This window comes from Thalassophryne amazonica, chromosome 9 (genome assembly GCF_902500255.1).
Source record: "Thalassophryne amazonica chromosome 9, fThaAma1.1, whole genome shotgun sequence".
NCBI lineage: Eukaryota > Metazoa > Chordata > Actinopteri > Batrachoidiformes > Batrachoididae > Thalassophryne > Thalassophryne amazonica.
In genome coordinates this window covers 30,059,015-30,082,414 of record NC_047111.1, presented here as the reverse complement: position 1 = coordinate 30,082,414, position 23,400 = coordinate 30,059,015, and the positions used below count along the sequence as shown (strand labels likewise).

Genomic DNA, 23,400 nt, shown 5'->3' with positions numbered 1-23,400 from the left:
CTTTAATTCATTTGAAAGCTTGTCTCTTAGTCTTGTCCATCCAAATTGGAAGTCCCAAAAACCAGTTTTATTTGTTATTATCTATCGTCCACCTGGTCGTACTGTGAGTTTCTCTGTGAATTTTCAGACCTTTTGTCTGACTTAGTGCTTAGCTCAGATAAGATAATTATAGTGGGCGATTTAACATCCACACAGATGCTGAGAATGACAGCCTCAACACTGCATTTAATCTATTATTAGACTCTATTGGCTTTGCTCAAAAGTAAATGAGTCCACCCACCACTTTAATCATATCTTAGATCTTGTTCTGACTTATGGTATGGAAATAGAAGACTTAACAGTATTCCCTGAAAACTCCCTTCTGTCTGATCATTTCTTAATAACATTTACATTTACTCTGATGGACTACCCAGCAGTGGGGAATAAGTTTCATTACACTAGAAGTCTTTCAGAAAGCGCTGTAACTAGGTTTAAGGATATGATTCCTTCTTTATGTTCTCTAATGCCATATACCAACACAGTGCAGAGTAGCTACCTAAACTCTGTAAGGGAGATAGAGTATCTCGTCAATAGTTTTACATCCTCATTGAAGACAACTTTGGATGCTGTAGCTCCTCTGAAAAAGAGAGCTTTAAATCAGAAGTGTCTGACTCCGTGGTATAACTCACAAACTCGTAGCTTAAAGCAGATAACCCGTAAGTTGGAGAGGAAATGGCGTCTCACTAATTTAGAAGATCTTCACTTAGCCTGGAAAAAGAGTCTGTTGCTCTATAAAAAAAGCCCTCCGTAAAGCTAGGACATCTTTCTACTCATCACTAATTGAAGAAAATAAGAACAACCCCAGGTTTCTTTTCAGCACTGTAGCCAGGCTGACAAAGAGTCAGAGCTCTATTGAGCTGAGTATTCCATTAACTTTAACTAGTAATGACTTCATGACTTTCTTTGCTAACAAAATTTTAAGTATTAGAGAAAAAATTACTCATAACCATCCCAAAGACGTATCGTTATCTTTGGCTGCTTTCAGTGATGCCGGTATTGGTTAGACTCTTTCTCTCCGATTGTTCTGTCTGAGTTATTTTCATTAGTTACTTCATCCAAACCATCAACATGTTTATTAGACCCCATTCCTACCAGGCTGCTCAAGGAAGCCCTACCATTATTTAATGCTTCGATCTTAATATGATCAATCTATCTTGTTAGTTGGCTATGTACCACAGGCTTTTAAGGTGGCAGTAATTAACCATTACTTAAAAAGCCATCACTTGACCCAGCTATCTTAGCTAATTATAGGCCAATCTCCAACCTTCCTTTTCTCTCAAAAATTCTTGAAAGGGTAGTTGTAAACAGCTAACTGATCATCTGCAGAGGAATGGTCTATTTGAAGAGTTTCAGTCAGGTTTTAGAATTCATCATAGTACAGAAACAGCATTAGTGAAGGTTACAAATGATCTTCTTATGGCCTCGGACAGTGGACTCATCTCTGTGCTTGTTCTGTTAGACCTCAGTGCTGCTTTTGATACTGTTGACCATAAAATTTTATTACAGACATTAGAGCATGCCATAGGTATTAAAGGCACTGCGCTGCGGTGGTTTGAATCATATTTGTCTAATAGATTACAATTTGTTCATGTAAATGGGGAATCTTCTTCACAGACTAAAGTTAATTATGGAGTTCCACAAGGTTCTGTGCTAGGACCAATTTTATTCACTTTATACATGCTTCCCTTAGGCAGTATTATTAGACGGTATTGCTTAAATTTTCATTGTTACGCAGATGATACCCAGCTTTATCTATCCATGAAGCCAGAGGACACACACCAATTAGCTAAACTGCAGGATTGTCTTACAGACATAAAGACATGGATGACCTCTAATTTCCTGCTTTTAAACTCAGATAAAACTGAAGTTATTGTACTTGGCCCCACAAATCTTAGAAACATGGTGTCTAACCAGATCCTTACTCTGGATGGCATTACCCTGACCTCTAGTAATACTGTGAGAAATCTTGGAGTCATTTTTGATCAGGATATGTCATTCAAAGCGCATATTAAACAAATATGTAGGACTGCTTTTTTGCATTTACGCAATATCTCTAAAATCAGAAAGGTCTTGTCTCAGAGTAATGCTGAAAAACTAATTCATGCATTTATTTCCTCTAGGCTGGACTATTGTAATTCATTATTATCAGGTTGTCCTAAAAGTTCCCTGAAAAGCCTTCAGTTAATTCAAAATGCTGCAGCTAGAGTACTGACGGGGACCCATGTTGGCCTCTCTTCATTGGCTTCCTGTTAATTCTATAATAGAATTTAAAATTCTTCTTCTTACTTATAAGGTTTTGAATAATCAGGTCTCATCTTATCTTAGGGACCTCATAGTACCATATCACCCCAATAGAGCGCTTCGCTCTCAGACTGCAGGCTTACTTGTAGTTCCTAGGGTTTGTAAGAGTAGAATGGGAGGCAGAGCCTTCAGCTTTCAGGCTCCTCTCCTGTGGAACCAGCTCCCAATTCAGATCAGGGAGACAGACACCCTCTCTACTTTTAAGATTAGGCTTAAAACTTTCCTTTTTGCTAAAGCTTATAGTTAGGGCTGGATCAGGTGACCCTGAACCATCCCTTAGTTATGCTGCTATAGACGTAGACTGCTGGGGGGTTCCCATGATGCACTGTTTCTTTCTCTTTTGCTCTGTATGCACCACTCTGCATTTAATCATTAGTGATCGATCTCTGCTCCCCTCCACAGCATGTCTTTTTCCTGGTTCTCTCCCTCAGCCCCAACCAGTCCCAGCAGAAGACTGCCCCTCCCTGAGCCTGGTTCTGCTGGAGGTTTCTTCCTGTTAAAAGGGAGTTTTTCCTTCCCACTGTAGCCAAGTGCTTGCTCACAGGGGGTCGTTTTGACCGTTGGGGTTTTACATAATTATTGTATGGCCTTGCCTTACAATATAAAGCGCCTTGGGGCAACTGTTTGTTGTGATTTGGCGCTATATAAAAAAATTGATTGATTGATTGATTGAAGATATTTCATGTTTTCTGTGGTCAACTTCATTTCATTTGTTAATAAATGTCCATTCCTGCATTTAAGGCCTGCAACACATTCCAAAAGGGAATCATGCCAGCAAATGAACACATGAACATTCCCAAGTCTGAGTATTTGTTGGACTTCATTTATATCAATCATTAAGAAGTACAAACAGTATGGTACTGTGTGGTAAATCTGTCAAATGGGAATATCTCAAAAATTGAGTGACCATGAGCCGTCAAGATCCATGACAGCGCTGAAAGAATTATAGGTTTCTGTGGATGCAAGTGGAGAAACTGGGACTGGTAAAACATTCCCATTCACAGCTTCATCCTGAAGTGAAGTAGAGAAGGATCACGAAACAGGAAAACAGATCAAATCTAGGCTTGGGTTCTGCGAAAGAAAATCCTCCTCTTTACCACTTCATCATGATGCTGTTTAACTGGTGATGCAACAGAAAAAAAAAAAAAACAGTTTCTCCAATCACAACCACAGAAGCCTAGAACTTCTTCAGAGTTCTCTGGGTGTCTTCAATGTTTGAGAACTGCCAACTTGACACAGATTTACCATTCAGTACCACACTGTTTGTACTTCAAATGATGATTTAATCCTTATATTTAGACTATATTGACCCTTTCTCAAGTTTTTTTTTTTTTGAAGTGTGTTGCAGACCTTAAATCCAGGAATGGATTTTTATTAACAACTGAAATGAAGCTGATCCCAGAAAACATGAAATATCTTTAGTTCATAGTTCATCCACAATTAAAGAAAAGTCAAAGTAAATGTAAGAATCATTGTATTTTTTTAAAATAACACACCAGCTTGTTCTGATTTGGTTTTGGGTTTTTCAGCACTTGCATTTGTTTTATGGATATTTGTTCAGTCCACCATATTCATTGATCAGCCATGAATGTTTGTTATGGACAACATGATTTCACATGAATGAATCAAATATACGACATTCTCCATCACCACCAAAATAATGGATGACACCTTATGGACCACTCAAATCAGTGTACGTGACCTCATCACTCAAATTATCAACACAATAAATCAATATTAATTGTCACTTTCCACAGGAGTCCACTGGATTTACAAATTTATATTAACATGAAATCCTGTTCAGAGACCAGAACAAGATTTCTCAGACGGCATTACTGACCATAAACGTGACAAATCACACCCAGACTGCCCACCTCAAATCTATGATCTGAGTAAAATTTGCCACGTCAGTGAGCTCCCACGCTAACCTTTTTATTTATCAATCAATCAATCAATTTTTTTATATAGCCCCAAATCACAACAAACAGTTGCCCCAAGGCGCTTTATATTGTAAGGCAAGGCCATACAATAATTATGTAAAACCCCAACGGTCAAAACGACCCCCTGTGAGCAAGCACTTGGCTACAGTGGGAAGGAAAAAACTCCCTTTTAACAGGAAGAAACCTCCAGCAGAACCAGGCTCAGGGAGGGGCAGTCTTCTGCTGGGACTGGTTGGGGCTGAGGGAGAGAACCAGGAAAAAGACATGCTGTGGAGGGGAGCAGAGATCGATCACTAATGATTAAATGCAGAGTGGTGCATACAGAGCAAAAAGAGAAAGAAACAGTGCATCATGGGAACCCCCCAGCAGTCTACGTCTATAGCAGCATAACTAAGGGATGGTTCAGGGTCACCTGATCCAGCCCTAACTATAAGCTTTAGCAAAAAGGAAAGTTTTAAGCCTAATCTTAAAAGTAGAGAGGGTGTCTGTCTCCCTGATCTGAATTGGGAGCTGGTTCCACAGGAGAGGAGCCTAAAAGCTGAAGGCTCTGCCTCCCATTCTACTCTTACAAACCCTAGGAACTACAAGTAAGCCTGCAGTCAGAGCGAAGCGCTCTATTGGGGTGATATGGTACTATGAGGTCCCTAAGATAAGATGGGACCTGATTATTCAAAACCTTATAAGTAAGAAGAAGAATTTTAAATTATATTCTAGAATTAACAGGAAGCCAATGAAGAGAGGCCAATATGGGTGAGATATGCTCTCTCCTTCTAGTCCCTGTCAGTACTCTAGCTGCAGCATTTTGAATGAACTGAAGGCTTTTTAGGGAACTTTTAGGACAACCTGATAATAATGAATTACAATAGTCCAGCCTAGAGGAAATAAATGCATGAATTAGTTTTCAGCATCACTCTGAGACAAGACCTTTCTGATTTTAGAGATATTGCGTAAATGCAAAAAAGCAGTCCTACATATTTGTTTAATATGCGCTTTGAATGACATATCCTGATCAAAAATGACTCCAAGATTTCTCACAGTATTACTAGAGGTCAGGGTAATGCCATCCAGAGTAAGGATCTGGTTAGACACCATGTTTCTAAGATTTGTGGGGCCAAGTACAATAACTTCAGTTTTATCTGAGTTTAAAAGCAGGAAATTAGAGGTCATCCATGTCTTTATGTCTGTAAGACAATCCTGCAGTTTAGCTAATTGGTGTGTGTCCTCTGGCTTCATGGATAGATAAAGCCTGGTATCATCTGCGTAACAATGAAAATTTAAGCAATACCGTCTAATAATACTACCTAAGGGAAGCATGTATAAAGTGAATAAAATTGGTCCTTTACATGAACAAATTGTAATCTATTAGACAAATATGATTCAAACCACCGCAGCGCAGTGCCTTTAATACCTATGGCATGCTCTAATGTCTGTAATAAAATTTTATGGTCAACAGTATCAAAAGCAGCACTGAGGTCTAACAGAACAAGCACAGAGATGAGTCCACTGTCCGAGGCCATAAGAAGATCATTTGTAACCTTCACTAATGCTGTTTCTGTACTATGATGAATTCTAAAACCTGACTGAAACTCTTCAAATAGACCATTCCTCTGCAGATGATCAGTTAGCTGTTTTACAACTACCCTTTCAAGAATTTTTGAGAGAAAAGGAAGGTTGGAGATTGGCCTATAATTAGCTAAGATAGCTGGGTCAAGTGATGGCTTTTTAAGTAATGGTTTAATTACTGCCACCTTAAAAGCCTGTGGTACATAGCCAACTAACAAAGATAGATTGATCATATTTAAGATCGAAGCACTAAATAATGGTAGGGCTTCCTTGAGCAGCCTGGTAGGAATGGGGTCTAATAAACATGTTGATGGTTTGGATGAAGTAACTAATGAAAATAACTCAGACAGAACAATCGGAGAGAAAGAGTCTAACCAAATACCGGCATCACTGAAAGCAGCCAAAGATAACGATACGTCTTTGGGATGGTTATGAGTAATTTTTTCTCTAATAGTTAAAATTTTGTTAGCAAAGAAAGTCATGAAGTCATTACTAGTTAAAGTTAATGGAATACTCAGCTCAATAGAGCTCTGACTCTTTGTCAGCCTGGCTACAGTGCTGAAAAAATATTTATGAAAAATATATCAATATCAAATAATGTTATAAGTTGAATCACTAATGAAAGACAGCTAAATTGTTTCAAATTTGTAATTATCACATCAAAACAAACATCAACTTTTCTATTGGATCATGGACCAGACATTATCAGACACACTACTAACTGTATTAAATACCTGATATTTATTTTTCTATCACTCCCAGTGTTCTTGTATTCATCATTATGGACAATGTCATTTCTAAAGACTTTGGAGCCAACCGGCAAAATTCATGCATCTATGCGTAAAGCCCCAGTCACGCTGTGATTGATTAAAGAAACGCACGAGGAGCTGAAACTATAAGTTTGTGTTTGTTTTTGTTTGACAATAGTCCTTTTCCCACTCACAAAATGAATCCCTTGTCATCTGATGTCCACTAAGTTGGTCTGAAAGTTTTGTGTGTGTGTGTGTGTGTGTGTGTGTGTGTGTGTGTTCAAAACTTTGGGCAGAGATTAGACAGAGAGTTTTCCCGCTGCCTACACATTTGTTTAGTGTTTTATACACCACTTGTCTTTTATTTTTCCTGAGGCTGTCCGACGGTTCACTCTGGGCTTCTGAGTGGCCAAAGCTCCAGCACAAGCAGAGAAAGGGCCGACAACACTGAGCCCAGCTCCATGTCTTGAAGAAAAAGATAGTTCTATCTCTCTGCCTTTCTCTCTCTCTCTGTGAGGAGGCACGGTGGAGTTGTTTGATGTCCCGGCACACAAACAGTGAGGAAATATGTCATGCTTTTAGACCACAGCAAACTCCGCTCAAATCCAGCATATATGCGTATAAACGGGGAAAATCCTTCTGCTCAGCACAGATCTCAGTGGAAATGTGATGTCATCTGTCCATAAGCACCCCAACTCCATGGGAGATTTAAAGACTTGCCAATGGACAACATATATAAATACGTAACTAAAGCTTTTGCTTCGTCAGTCAGTATGACAGAGTCTTAATAGTGAGATTTACTGCTCAGCTGGTCAGAAAGCAGCCCAACAGTTTCACACAACATCTTAAAGGCATCTTATCAAGTAATTTAAAATACTGAGAGTATATATATGAACAGTATGTTGGGTATGTACCCCAGTCTGGAGAATCAGTGTTAAAGTTGCCACTTAATTTTAATTTACTTTCAGTCTGCTGATTTTTTTTTTAAATTTAGTCTTATTTGAATCTTTTGAGTACTATTTTGTCCAGTTTTAGATGATAAAAATTACTTTAATTTGGTTTTAGTCTGTGGAACAATGTTTAATCCAATTTTTGTCTCCAATGTTTTTAAAATGTCAGTATGAAAATAGTCTAAACAAGACAGGAAGAAAAGACGAGGACTGACTGGCATGTTATTATGTAATTTGGCCTACAATTTTTCCCAAGGTTTATTGATTGAAGCTTTTTTTCCCCTGTACAGAAGATATAATAAAAGAGGTCCATTCTATAACGGCAGTACAATGTGTCTAATAAGAGTGTCTCAATACAGAAAACCTGGCCACCATCTACTAAGTGTGCACACTGCCCATTGTGAAATAATAAAGAATAAATAAATAAAACGGCTGGGGTGATGGCCAAGTGGTTATTGTGCTTGTTTCCAGTGTGGAAGGTTCCTGGTTCAAGGACACTCCTGCCTATTCCCCATGTAATGTGGAGTTGTGTCAGGAAGGGCATCTGGCATAAAACCTGTGCCAAATCAACATGCAGATCCACCATGGGTCTGCTGTGGCGACCCCAAGGGAGAAGGTAAAGGGACTTCAGAATCAGAATCAGAAGAATCAGAATCAGAAGAAGTTTATTGCCATTGCCAATGAACAGGATTCACAGACTAGGAATTTGCTTCGATATAATGATGCAACATTAAACAGAGAGCAATATAAAATGCTAAGATAAAATATACAATATGTGCCAAAATAAGACAAAATATAAGATAAAAAATGACATATGAAATATGAAAGGCTGTGTGCAACAGAAAAACAGAAAGAAAGAGAAACAGAAAAAAACAGTGCAGTGGGAGGAGTGCAATTAAAACCAAAGTACATTGTCTAAAGTGACCCGTGATAAAATGATAAAGTGACAGAGTTAAGGTTAAGGTGACTGAGTTATGAGGAGTTCATGAGTCTAACGGCAGAGGGGAAGGAACTGTTCTTATGGCAGGAGGTTCTGGTCCGGATGGACCATAGCCTCCTGCCCGAGGGGAGTGGTTTGAATAGACTGTGTGCAGTGTGAGAAGGGTCAGCTGTGATCCGACCTGCTCGGCCCAGAGTCCTGGAGATGTGCAGGTCGTGGAGAGATGGAAGACTACAGCCGATCACCTTCTCAGCAGAGGCCACAATGCGCTGCAGTCTGTGTCTGTCCCTGGCTGTGGCCCCGGCGTACCACACCGTGATGGAGGAGCAGAGGATGGACTCGATGATGGCCGTGTAGAACTGCACCATCAGCTGGACAGGCAGCTTGGCCTTCTTCAGCTGCCGCAGGAAGTACATCCTCTGCTGGGCCTTCTTGATGAGGAAGCTGATGGTTGACTCCCACTTGAGGTCCTGGGTGATGGTGGTGCCAAGGAAGCGGTGACAGTCCACAGTGGTGATGGGGCTGTTGGTGAGGGCGAGGGAGGGCGGGGGGGCTGTGGCTTTCCTGAAGTCCACGATCATCTCCACTGTTTTCTGGGCATTGAGCTCCAAGTTGTTGCTGCTGCACCAGGTCACCAGCCGATCCACCTCCCTCCTGTAGGCAGACTCATCCCCATCCGAAATGAGTCCGATGAGGGTGGTGTCATCCGCAAACTTGATGAGCTTTACGGAGTCGTGGCTGGAGGTGCAGCAGTTAGTGTACAGGGAGAAGAGCAGAGGGGAAAGGACACAGCCCTGTGGAGATCCTGTGCTGAGAGCCCGAGTGTTTGAGACGTTCTTTCCCAGCCTCACATGCTGACTCCGGTCCGTCAGGAAGTCTGTGATCCACCTGCAGGTGGAGTCGGGCACATGGAGCAGAGAAAGCTTGTCCTGGAGCAAAGCCGGAAGGATGGTGTTGAATGCAGAGCTGAAGTCCACAAACAGGATCCTAGCGTAGGTTCCTGGGGAGTCCAGGTGCTGCAGGATGGAGTGCAGGGCCAGGTTTATGGCGTCGTCTACAGACCTGTTGGCTCTGTAGGCAAACTGCAGGGGGTCCAGGAGGGGGTCGGTGATGGACTTCAGGTGGGATAAAACCAGGCGTTCGAAGGTCTTCATGACTACAGACGTGAGAGCCACAGGCCTGTAGTCATTAAGTCCAATGATGTGTGGTTTCTTGGGGACTGGAACTATAATGGAGGACTTGAAGCAGACTGGAACATGGCATGACTCCAGGGAGGTGTTGAAGATCCCCGTGAAGACTGGGGCCAGCTCATCAGCACAGTGTCTCAGGGTGGCAGGAGAGACACAGTCTGGGCCCGGGGCCTTACGTGGATTCAGCCTTTTGAAGTGTCTTCTCACGTCCTCCTCTTGGACGGAGAGGGCAATGGGGAGAGGGGGGAGGTCCATGGTGTTTGAATATCCAGTTGTGTGGAAGGTGGGGAGGTGTGAGTCCTTGTCTTCAAAGCGTGAATAGAAGATGTTCAGGTCGTTGGCCAGCTTCAGGTTGTCAATAGAACGAGGTGCTTTGGGCTTGTAGTTGGTGATCTCTTTCAACCCCCTCCACACAGAGGCTGAGTCGTTGGCAGAGAACCTTTGCTGCAGACGTGAACTGAACATGGATTTAGCCTTTGCCACCTCCTTGCTAAATCTGTACTTTGCACCTCTATAGCTGTCTCTGTCTCCTTCTCTGAAAGCCACCTCTTTCTGCTGACGGAGCTGCCGGAGTTTAGGTGTGAACCAGGGCTTGTCATTGTTATATCTCACCCTGGTGCGCTGTGGGATGATGTTGTCTTCACAGAAATGAATATATGACGTCACAGTGTCCGTGTAGTCAGCTAGACTGTCTGTTGAAGCCTCAAACATATCCCAATCCGTGGTGGCCAAGCACGCGCGTAGCTCCTCCACAGCTTCATTGCTCCACACTTTAGACGTCCTCACAACAGGTTTAGAGAGTTTTAGTCTTTGTCTGTACGTGGGGATCAAGTGGACCATCACGTGATCTGAGAGTCCCAAAGCTGCACGGGCCACCGCGCGGTAGGCACCACTCACTGTCGTCTAACAATGATTTAACGTGCTCCCTTCTCTGGTCGGGCATTTAACAAACTTTATTTTGGTAATTCCTGACTGAGATTGCCTTTGTTAAAATCACCGAGCATTATAACAAGGGAGTCCGGAAAGTCTCTGTCCACGCTCATAATCTGATCTGCGAGCGCGCGCTCGGCCTCGTGCACGGCCGCGCTCAGTGGAATATACACAGAGCAAAGTATGAAAGAGTTAAACTCACGTGGAGAGTAGAAGGGTCTGCAGTTTATGAGGAGATATTCCAATTCCAGAGAGGGACAGCAGTGTTGGGAGATCACAGTCACATCGGAGCACCAGGCGTTGTTGATATAGAAGCAGAGTCCTCCACCTCTAGTTTTTCCACCAGAGAGTGCTCGGTCTCTGTCTGCGGAGTTGGAATCCCTCTAGTTGGAGCGCGCAGTCCGGTGTCTGTGCATTTAACCACGTCTCTGTGAAGCACTACTGTGATAGTGCTTCACGGAGACGGTGAAGAAGAAGCTGATGAAGAAGAATAGAGAAATCTGTATTCTTCTTCATCAGCAGTGCCAGCTCTTCCATCTTGTTGTGGAGTGAGCGGATGTTGGAAAGAAATATCCCAGGTAGGGGCGTGACTTATTATAAATGAATAAAATTGCAGATGTTTGCCTTTTTCATATGATCATCCAACAGGCATTTCACCTATAAATGGGTACTGATTCTAGGAAATAAAGACGGAATATTTGAAGGCTTCAGCATCATGGTATAATTAATATTATTTATAATGACAACAATGTCATGGCTCATATTACTTATTCATTTGAATGCTTCTTTTACAGTGGATATTTCTGGTCCTGATCCATACATATGTAAGCTGATGACAGTAATCATTATTACTGATCCTTTCCTTCATTTATCAAGAAAATACTGCCCTCTTGTGGGAATTCAGTACAATTATAAGACCAGTGTTGTTATGTGGCAACAAAATTATACTGAACTGTGGATTCTTAACTTGTGATGTGGCAAAATGATCACTGCAGACTTTTCTCAGTTTGAGCTGTTCTGATGTCATTTCTATCAAGGCAGCTCTCCGAAGACTTTGTATTTGATCTGATTTATTTGATAAGAAATGTAAAATGTTGGCAAAATATGTTAAAAATCAGAATAACAAGAAAAATAACAATAAAAAATAACAAGAAAAATAAAAACAGCAGAAACAACAATAATAATACATAATCAGAATGAACAATAATTATATTCAGAAACTGACAGGTAGATTACATAACAAAATAAAACAGAGAAGATAAAATATAAAACTACTCAACTCCTGGGGTCTTGTGTACAAAGCGTACGTACGCACAAAAACGTGGCGTGCGTCTGTCTCAACACAAACATTCAGATGTATCAAAAATGAAATGACTGTGGAAATGTGCGGTGCGTCACGCAAAAATCCTGGCTGGCGTACGCACGTTTCTACAGATACTGTTCCACTGCCGACACGTAGACCCGATGCTGGGAACCGTTAACAGTATGTAATGCACAAATGTATCTAACTGCGCAGAGGTTCATCGTGTGACTCATTCATCCTGACTAACAGCGTAGCTGGGGAACCCTTACCAAAAAGTAGTATATGCAAGTATGTTTCAAGTATACTTCTAGTTTACTTTTTATATACTTATCAGTACTATTTTTTGGTAAGGGAAGCCCACCAGTCTCACAACTTTCTGTCACGCTCCCGTCACAAATTGTGTGATATTTCCGTGACACATTTTTTAAAATTTTACTATTCTAACCCTAACCCCTTCTTCTAATCCTAACTTTAACCACCAACCCCCAGACCCCCCCCAATGTGTCACCCCGCATTTGGCACGTGCGCGATGAGTAAATAGTTTGCGTAAATTGTCCCAAATGCAAATAGCATGGGCACATATGTGCATGTGTTCAGTATTATACAAATAATTCATGTTTATGAGTTCAATGGTACGAATATTCGTACCATTGAAAGAATGTAAAATATTCATTATTTGTTTTATATAATGGCTAAAACAGATCCTTGTCATATGATATTTTAATAATTTATAAACAACAGAAAAGGGACTTACATTTTGGTGTTCCACTGTGATGTGTAGTCCAGTGATGCTGCGCACTGACTTCGGACTTCCATAAGAAAACACTTTGTGTAGTTCCTCAGTCCAGCTAAAAATCACATCAGCTTTTTATGTGAGCAACTCTTCATGTATCCAGACGGCTTACAGCAGAGTGGATTTTGTGTGTGTGTGTGTGTGTGTGTGTAGCAGCGTCGGCGCTTGTGCGTGCGTGAACAACAAAAATAAGACTGTATACGTCCTAAGTGCAGCGAAAAAAAAATCCATCATGTCAGAAATGAGTCCGGCTTTTGTTCTTTCTTCCTAACAACCTCCAGGCAGCACAGTGGATTGGTGTGGTGTGTGCGTGCGTGCGCAATGGTACCAAACGTATGGCACCACATTTGCACTCTAAATGTAACCAAGCCGCACTCTGAATTTTATATACATATATATATATATATATTTTATAAATGTTATATAAATGTTTTTATTATTATGATTATTTTCTTTTTGTTTCTTGACCTTGAAACTAGAGCTTCTTAATAGCCCCCGATTGTCCCCCTGCTTTTGTCAGTAAATGCATGTGTAAAGCTGTGTATGTCACAGACTGTCAGCCGTGGTGCACCTCACTGTTTTAATGTCTGTGTGCTGCTCTGGTCTCACTCACACACACACACACACACACACACACACACACACACACACACACACACACACACACACACACACACACACACACACACACACACACACACACACACACACACACGCTCCCACTGACTCTTTTACAGTTTATTTCATGTGACAGGGTAAATCTCCACGTAATTCCCAGTCATCGGTAGCTCACACTCTGTATGATTAGTTTTCTGTGTTCATGTTGACTGATGTGATGGCGTTGGAAACCCCGGCTAAAAGGGCCTACAGGTGCTGGTCATATAATTAGAATATCATGAAAAAGTTGATTTATGTCAGTAATTCTATTCAATAAGTGAAACTTGTATATTGTATTCATTCATTACACACAGACTGATATATTTCAAGTGTTTATTTCTTTTAATTTTGATGATTATAACTGACAACTAATGAAAATCACAAATGCAGAATCTCAGACAATTAGAATATTACTTAAGACCAATACAGAAAAAGGATTTTTAGAAATGTTGGCCAACTGAAAAGTATGAACATGAAAAGTATGAGCATGAACAGCACTCAATACATAGTTGGGGCTCCTTTTGCCTGAATTACTGCAGTAATGTGGTGTGGCATAGACTCAATCAGTCTGTGGCACTGCTCATGTGGCATGAGAGCCCAGGTTGCTCTGACAGTGAACTTCAGCTCTTCTGCATTGTTGAGTCTGGCGTGTCACATCTTCCTCTTCACAATACCCCATAGATTTTCTATGGGGTTAAGGTCAGGCGAGTTTGCTGGCCAATTAAGAACAGGGATACCATGGTCCTTAAACCAGGTACTGGTAACTTTGGCACTGTGTGCAGGTGCCAAGTCCTGTTGGAAAATGAAATCTGCATCTCCAAAAGGTTGGTCAGCAGCAGGAAGCATGAAGTGCGCTACAACTTCCTGGTAGACAGCTGCGTTGACCTTGGACCTCAGAAAACGCAGTGAACCAACACCAGCAGACCCCAAACAATCACTGACTGTGGAAACTTTACACTGGACCTCAAGCAACATGGATTCTGTGCTTTTCCTCTCTTCCTCCAGACTCTGGGACCTTGATTTCCAAAGGAAATGCTAAATTTACTTTCATCAGAGAGCATAACTTTGGAGCACTCAGCAGCAGTCCAGTCCCTTTTGTTTTTTGCCCAGGCAAGATGTCAAGTCAGCAGTCTTCCCCATGATTGTGTAGCCTACAGAACTAGACTGAGAGACCAGTTAAAGACCTCTGCAGGTGTTTTGAGTTAAGTAGCTGATTACAGTGTGCCAACAGGTGTCTTCAATATTGAACCTTTTCACAATATTCCATGTAATGTGGAGTTGCATCACGAAGAGCATCCAATGCAAACGTTGTTCCAAATCCTCTATATCAGATATGTTGTGGCCACTCCGAGTGAAAAAGGTAGAAGGCAAATGAACTTACAAACTCCACCTCAAAAAAAAAAAAAAAAAAAAAAAAAATCAATTGGCTCCTTTATACATGAAGGAGCATCAGTTTTACTCTGAGCTCCTTCCAGATGGCAGAGGTTTTCACCTTATCCCCAAGGCCGGGTTGCTCCCAAAGATCCTGATAACATGGTGATGGCTCCGTGTTTCAGGCTGAAAAAGTACGTTTTTCTGGTTTTCCTAGTTACCTCAGAGGATGCCTAAAGCAGCTGCTGGATATCAAGAGGACCAATGAATGACAACCGCAGTGGCCACTGAAGCAAAAGCTAAGCTGAGAAGGGTTTGGGGAGGTCAATGTTAAATTCTTTTAGTCAGCTTCAAGAAGCTTTTGGAAAACTATCTGTTGAATCAGAAAGGAAAGGCAGGATGTTGTCAGGCGTATATTAAGCAGGACTAGGGAAATGGTGACGTTGACTGGAAAAAGCACTTTCAGGAACTCCTGAAGTTCAGTTCTATTTAGGAGTTGGATTACTAGTGGAATTCACTAGTCATTTATTTGACAGACCAAAGGGAAGACCAACTGACAGAGGAACAAAGGAGCCCATCCAAAGTGTGAAACAGTGGACCAACTCTTTATAACATTGGGATTTTGGAGAGGTCTTGGAAAGACCTATTCGGGAGTCCCACTGGAGTCTTGTTGGGGTATTGTAGGAGTACAGGGTGTTGGGTCCTTCAATACCCCAATGCCAGCTGTCTCTCTTCTAGGTCCAAATTCAAACACTTTTCAAGTGGGTGTTTGAACTTCTCACCAGTTCCATTTGTAATTTTCACTGACAAAACTCTCCAGATGCAGCTGAGGTTCACAAAGTCTCTTTTATGGAGGTCACAGGACTAGACTGCTTTTTTTTTGGTGAAGATTATGGGGCTCTGATGATCTCTTCAGAATGAGACATCAAGCGTGCATTGGAACTGTTGGCAATGACCATCTCCAAATCCATGGTACTCTACATGCAAATATTAGACTGTTTTGTGGGATGGAAGTGCACTGGAAGTATCTCTGGAGTGCTAATTACTCATTTATCCATTTTCAGAACCTTCTTAGTCCTGTTTAAAAAAAAAGGGGGGGGGGGGGGCGCTGGAGCCTATCCCAAAGGTCAATGGGTGAAAGGGAGAGTACAGCCTGAATAAGCCACCAGTTTATGGTAGAGCAAATGGCAATTATCAGTCCTCAAAATACACAGCAACGAATATAGTGTTAAGATACCGCGTGGGCAAGTATGAAAAATCACCAGTGATCTTCAACCATATCTACACCCCCCCCCCCCCCCCCCCCCCCCCCACAAGCAAAATGCATAGGACCAGTTTAGTTGAAACTGGTTAGTTGCAGGTTACCGGTGTCGCAGCGGTATATGACACATAAACATGAAAGCAGTTTGATAGCATTATGTTCTGTTGTTGAGCTATAGATGCTGTTAAAGTAACATTAGTTCTCAGATTACACTGTAGACTGTAAAATTCAGCTTTTTGCAATCATGGAACATTGTTTAGTCATGTCTGGTCCTCTGCTATTCAGGTATAAAATACTGCTGCAGCCATAAGTTTATATTTTAAAAAGAAAGTTTTTTATGGACATCTTCTGCTTTATCACACATATTAAGTCAGTTAGAATGTCTGCTTTATTTCCATGTTGAAGTTTTTACACAACAGATTTATTTAACTTTTGTCTTACTATGTCAGCTTTTCAGTTAATCAGCAGTTAACATACAACAAGATGAGATATTATCATATCTATGAGGAGCAATATTTCAGGCTCAGTGCTAAAGAGCTTTTTGTTTTAAAGTGGTCTCATCTGGATGTTTATCTTCAATTTATGTTCTTCTAATATGATTATTTTTCTTATGCTGGTCTTCATGTCAACATGTCTTATTTTACACAGTTAAAACATTAGCAATTTCCTTCAGGATTAATAAAGTCTTCTGATTGTGTTTCTGATTTTTCAGTCTGCTTTGAACAGCTGTTAAAACAGCATCAAACATTCCAGAAACTGATGGAAGTGTAAAAGCATCTGACTGACTACTGTATTTTCCAGAGTACAAGTCACACTTTTTTCTGTATGTGGAATTGACTTTTTAACATAGCATTTCCCTTGAGGTTAAGTTAGCAATTGACCAACACGTGCACACCATAGCATGTGCAGTTACTTAACACGATGACTTGATGCAGTTTGGATGAAAGGAATCATTAGATGGACAAAGATGGTTATGTGAACAGTGGATTTTTGCAGACTTCAGGGTGTGGTGTGTACAAAAGAACTTTTACATTCCAAACGTAAGCACGATGAAACAAACAAACTTGATTTGTACAAACACATTGGAGGTTATTTGATACAGATAATCATGGAATACTGGGCATCAGCACTGAAAACACAATAAAGATGTGAGCACATTTGACTTTTTTTAAACAGCTGTTTAATTTGATATTGGATATGAGGGTACTTTTAATATGCCATTTATTCTTTTATTGTTTGAGTTTATTTTGTTTAGTGCACTGATTCCCGGAAAGCCCCATACAAATACTTATTATTATTAAATGGACTGCAGTTATATAGCAGTTTTCCATCTGCAGCAGAAGCTCAAAGCGCCTTACAATGACACCTCACATTCACCCATTCACACTCTGATGCAGGGTGCTGCCATGCAAGGTGCATACTACACAAACAGGAGCAACTGGGGATTTGGGAACTGCCCAAGGACTTTTGTGGTTTTCCAGCCTGACGGGAGTTTGAAGTGAGGATCCACTGGTCTCAAGCCAAACGCTTAACCGCTAGACCATCACCCACCCCCATTGTTATTATTACTATTATTATTATTATTATTAAGAAAGAACATGATTTTTCAGTACATAAGCCCTATTGAAGTATAAGTTGCCAGGTTTTTTTTTTTTTAGTTGTTTGGGAGGTTCTACATGTTTTACTCCAGTGTGAGTTACAGTGGGGAAAATAAGTATTTGACCCCCTGTCAGTTTTGCAGGTTTTCCCACCTACAAAGAATGGAGAGGTCTGTAATTTTTATCATAGGTACACTTCAACTGTGAGAGACATAATCTAAAAAAAATCCAGTAAATCACATTGTATGATTTTTTTAAAAATAATTAATTTGCATTTTATTGCATCAAATAAGTATTTGACAGAGCTTAACAACTGCTACAGAAACATTTGTTTGCCAGAGGTCAGACGCTTCCTATAATTCTTGACCAAGTTTTCACACACTGCAACAGGGATTTTCCTCCATACAGATCTTCTCCAAATCTTTCAGGTTTGGAGTTGCAGCTTCCTCCAAAGATTTTCTATTGAGTTCAGGTCTGGAGACTGGCCAGGCCACTCCAGTACCTTGAAATGCTTCTTACGGAGCCCCTCTTTAGTTGCCCTGGCTGTGTGTTTGGGGTCATTGTCATGGTGGAAGATCCAGCCATGACCCATCTTCAATGCTCTTACTGAGGGAAGGAGGTTGCCAAAATCTTGCAATACATGACCCCATCCTTCCTCCCTTCAATACGGTGCAGTCGTCCTGTCCCCTTTTGCAGAAGAGCACCCCCAGAGTATGATGTTTCCACCCCCATGCTTCAGGGTTGGGATGGTTTTCTTGGGGTTGTTCTCATCCTCTAAACATGGTAAGTGGAGTTCATTCCAAAAAGCTCAATTTTGGTCTCATCTGACCACATGAGCTTCTCCCATGCCTCCTCTGGATCATCCAGATGGTCACTGGTGAACTTCAAACAGGCCTGGACATGTGCTGGCTTGAGCAGGGGGACCTTGCTGCCCTGCAGGATTTAAACCATGACAGCATCATGTGTTACTAATGTAATCTTTGTAACTGTGGTCCCAGCTCTCTTCAGGTCATTGACCAGGTCCTCCTGTGTAGTTCTGAGCTTTCTCACAATCATCCTTACCCCACAAAGTGAGATCTTGCATGGAATCCCAGACCGAGGGAGATTGACAGTCATCTTGTGTTTTCTTCCACTTTCTAATAAATAATCTTAACAGTTGTTGTCTTCTACCAAGCTGCTTGCCTGTTGCCCTGTAGTCCATCCCACCCTTGTGCAGGTCTACAGTGTTGTCCCTGGTGTCCTTAGACAGCTCTTTGGTCTTGGCTATGGTGGACAGGTTGGAGTGTGATTGATTGAGTGTGTGAACAGGTGTCTTTTACACAGGTCACAAGTTCAAACAGGTCCAATTAATACAGGTAAAGAGTGCAGAGTAAGAGGGCTTCTTAAAGAAAAATTAACAGGTCTTTGAGAGCCAGAATTCTTGCTGGTTGGTAGGGGGTCAAATACTTATTTTATGCAATAAAATGCAAATTAATTATTTAAAAATCATACAATGTGATTTTCTGGATTTTTTTTTAGATTCTGTCTCTCACAGTTGAAGTGTACCTACGATAAAAATTACAGACCTCTCCATTCTTTGTAAGTGGGAAAACTTGCAAAACTCACAGGGGGTCAAATACTTATTTTCCCCACTTTATATACTGAAAATCATGTTCTTTTTTAATAATAATAATAATAATAATAATAATAATAATAATGATGATGATAATAACAATAATCTTCCTTAACAACATGATGGTGCACTTGTAGCAATCCTGAAGCAAGATGTGCAAAAAGATGGTTCAAAATGACCTGAAGAAACTGCTTTTTTTTTTTTTAACGCTTTTTGCTTTTAAGCATTGATGAAATGCAACTGTGGGTTGTATTTGAGGGTATGAACAAATAACCTATATGGTGGTATGGACTGGAGGCTTGTTGGAAGAACTAGACCCTTGAATCATTTAATGATTCATTTCAGTGAGTAAAGAAAGGGCAAGCAGGCAAGAGTAAGCTGAACACCCATTATCTCTCATCCCTCAGTTGTCACTGCATCAAGAACAGTTATTCATCAATAGCTGATATAACCACATGGGTAAGGGATTACTTTGGGAGACCTCGTCCAGTAGTACAATTTGGAGTTACATTCACAAATGCCACTTTCCATAAGCACTGCTAATTTCTCTGGGCTTGGAGGCATCTGGGTTGGATCATCACACAGTGGAAACATATAATGTGGTCAAATGAATCAGTATTATGGTTGTGGGAGGGTATGGGTACTGGATTTGACCGTCTGCATTCCTGAACTATCCCCAACAGAAAATGTGTGTAGAATAAAAAAAAATTCAACAACAATGCCCCTATACTGTTGCACACATGAAGATGTGCTTGAACAATGAGACAAAATAATGCCTTAAATGCTCAGTGTTTTACGATGATCTTCCTTGAAGGACAAACCGGATGCAAAATAAGTGTGCCACAGAAGCCTTAATTCTTCACATTATTTCCTGCAAATACAACCCCAATTCCAATGAAGTTGGGACGTTGTGTGAAATGTAAATAAAAACAGATTACAATGATTTGCAAATCCTCTTCAACCTATATTCAACTGAATACACCACAAAGACAAGATATTTAATGTTCAAACTAATAAACTTCATTGTTTTCGGCAAATATTTGCTCATTTTGAAATGGATGCCTGCAACACATTTCAAAAAAGCTGGGATAGGGGCAACAAAAGACTGGGAAAGGTGATGAATGCTCAAAGAACACCTGTTTGAACATTCCACAGGTGAACAGGTTAACTGGAAACAGGTGAGTTCATGATTGGGTATAAACGAAGCATCCCCAAAAGGCTCACCTGTTCACAAGCAAAGATGGGGTGAGGATCACTACTTTGTGAACAACTGCATGAAAAAATAGTCCAACAGTTTAAGAACAATTTTTCTCAATGTTCACTTGCAAGGAATTTAGGGATTCCATCATCTACAGTCCATAATATAATCAGAAGATTCAGAGAATCTGGAGAACTTTCTACACGTAAGCGGCAAGGCTGAAAAGCAACATTGAATGCCCGTGACCTTCGATCCCTCAGGCGGCACTGCATTAAAAACTGACATCATTGTGTAAAGGATATTACCGCGTGGGCTCAGGAACACTTCAGAAAACCATTGTCAGTTAACATAGTTCGTCTCTACATCTACAAGTTAAAAAATTAAAACTCTACCATGCAAAGTGAAAGCCATACATCAACAACATCCAGAAACACCACCGCCTTCTCTGAACCCGAGCTCATTTGAAATGGACAGACGCAAAGTGGAAAAGTGTGCTGTGGTCTGATGAGTCCACACTTCAAATTATTTTTGGAAATCATGGAAGTCGTGTCCTCCAAACAAAAGAGGAAAAAGACCATCCAGACTGTCATCAGCGCAAAGTTCAAAAGCCAGCATCTGTGATGGTATGAGGGTGTGTTAGTGCCCATGGCATGGACAACTTACACATCTGTGATGCCACCATCAATTCTGAAAGGTACATCCACGTTTTGGGGCAACACATGCCACCATCCAAGCAACGTCTTTTTCAGGGACATCCCTGCTTATTTCAGCAAGACATTCTGCACATATTACAACTGCGTGGCTTCATAATAAAAGAGTGTGGGTACTAGACTGGCCTGTCTGCAGTCCAGACCTGTCGCCCATTGAAAATGTGTGGTGCATTATGAAGCCCAAAATACGACAACAAAGACCCCGGACTGTTGAACAACTCAAGTCGTACATCAAGCAAGAACAGGAAAGAATTCCACCTACAAAGCTTCAACAATTAGTGTCCTCAGTTCCCAAATGCTTATTGAGTGTTGTTAGAAGGAAAGGTGATGTAAACATACCACTGTCGCAGCTTTTTTGAAACATGCTGCAGGCATCCATTTCAAAATGAGCAGATATTTGCACAAAAACAATAAAGTTTATCAGTTTGAACATTAAATATCTTGTCTTTGTGGTGTGTTCAATTGAATATAGGTTGAAGAGAATTTGCAAATCATTGTATTCTGTTTTTATCTACATTTTACACAACGTCCCAACTTCATTGGAAGTTCATGCTGTACCTACCAACTGCAGCGGGCTGCGTCTGTGCATGGGGCGGGGTGCGGAGGGGTGACGCGCCCCGAGGTGGGGGGTATGGACTTGGGCTGCTGGGACAGTGCTGCTGCCTCAAGAAGGGGCTGTCCAAACGGCCTGGTGGGCGTGGTGATGCACAGCCATACATACCCGATCAGAAAGATACACACAAATAACAAAGAGACGAAGCGATGTACGCAGACAGACAATGGACAGGAGAGAGAGAGAGAGAGAGAGAGAGAGAGAGAGAGAGAGAGAGAGAGAGAGAGAGAGAGAGGAAAACAAAGCACCCCCCCCCCAAAAAAAATACCAAGAAAGTGAGGGAAAGAAGGAAGACATAAGAGGTAAGAGAAAAGAAAAGAAAAAATATCAGCACCAGAGGGAAGAATTACAAGCAGAAACGGGAGAGAACCGGTGGGGATTTAAAAAAAAAACCTTGACGTTTTGTCCATTTTGTAGACAAAACACAACAAAATGTGGAAATTAAAATGTAACACAAACACTCAGAGACGAGTGAAGAGAAGTGAAGAGAAAAGGAGAGCAAATAAAGGAATGAATTTAGAAAAGAGTGAGGAGATTATTAAACAGGGGGAGCAAACAAACGTGTGATCAAAAAAAAAGGAAAAGAGGTGGTAGAAGGGATCCCACAAGAAAGAAAGGAAGGAAGAAAAAGAAAGGAAGAACGGTTAGTGTGGCTTTAACACTGACTGAGGACACAGCATGCATTTAGGCAGAAAGAAACCGCTGAGACGACGTGCTGCTTTTTACTCTTTACTGCCTTTTTGTTAGTTTGGCAGAAAAATAATGTGTCTGATTAAAAAAAAAAAAAAAAAAAAACAGGAAAATCACAATCTACCCCCATGTAGATTTCTGGACTGCTTATATTTTGTCTTGAATTTGGCAGCAAAATATTCCCAACACCACCAAATGAACGACAGGTGAGATTCTCTTACATATACCTCAGGTGGTTTTGGTTAAAATATACTTTTGGCCATTTTAAGAAAAAAACTATTCTGTTTTGTTTTTTAAATTGGGGTAAATAGAAACTTTGGGTTACCAAGTAATTTAAGGCAAAAATCTACTCTCTGGTCTCAATGGTTAATGAGATACAGTGAAAAGTGAATTCATTGGGTTTAAGGTTAAAACAAATACTTTTTGGTCATTTTGGTCATTTGTTTGGTATTATTATTGCTGTTATTGCTATTGTTATTATTGTTATATTATTGTGGTTAATAATTATCATTACTATTGTTATTAATATTACTATTATTATTAGTTGCAAATTTGTTTGACGGAGTATTTTGAAATCAACTGATGATATATATGTATATAGCAAATGGTAAAAGGGGTGGGTGTTTATAAGCTTTTGCCTCAGCTTACACCCCTTCTGCCGCACAAAACTGGAAAATGGCTATGAGTTTTGATTTGTTTTTTGTTTTGTTTCATTCAATGAGAGATTTCTTCTTTTCTTTGTTGTTGTTAAGTGTGTGTGTGTGTGTGTGTGTGTGTGTGTGTTGTGTGTGCACCGCCGAATAAATTCATTCATTCATTTTTCAGACAGAAATGTATTTATTTATTTAATTGGACTAAATAGAAACTTTGGGTCATGGGTAACTTAAAGGAAAAATCTGCTCTCCAGCCTCAACGGTGAGATACAGTGAAATGTGATTTCATTGGTTTTAAAGGTTAAAACAGATACTTTTGGCCATTTTAAGAAAATCTGT

The 23,400-nt window shown here is 40.7% G+C and overlaps 1 protein-coding gene across 6 annotated transcripts in view; it reads right to left on the bottom strand.

Annotated features, from left to right (window-relative positions):
- dbn1 (drebrin 1) overlaps window positions 1-23,400 on the bottom strand; it is a 356,842-nt gene that overhangs the window by 10,658 nt on the left and 322,784 nt on the right. For 4 of the 6 annotated variants that reach the window (XM_034177848.1, XM_034177845.1, XM_034177847.1 and 1 more), the window contains exon 11: window positions 21,668-21,793. The exons of the other annotated variants lie outside the window; for them this stretch is intronic. In XM_034177848.1, the coding sequence (XP_034033739.1) occupies window positions 21,668-21,793 (126 nt within the window). The remainder of the gene's footprint in view (window positions 1-21,667; window positions 21,794-23,400) is intronic. 6 annotated transcript variants of the gene reach the window in all.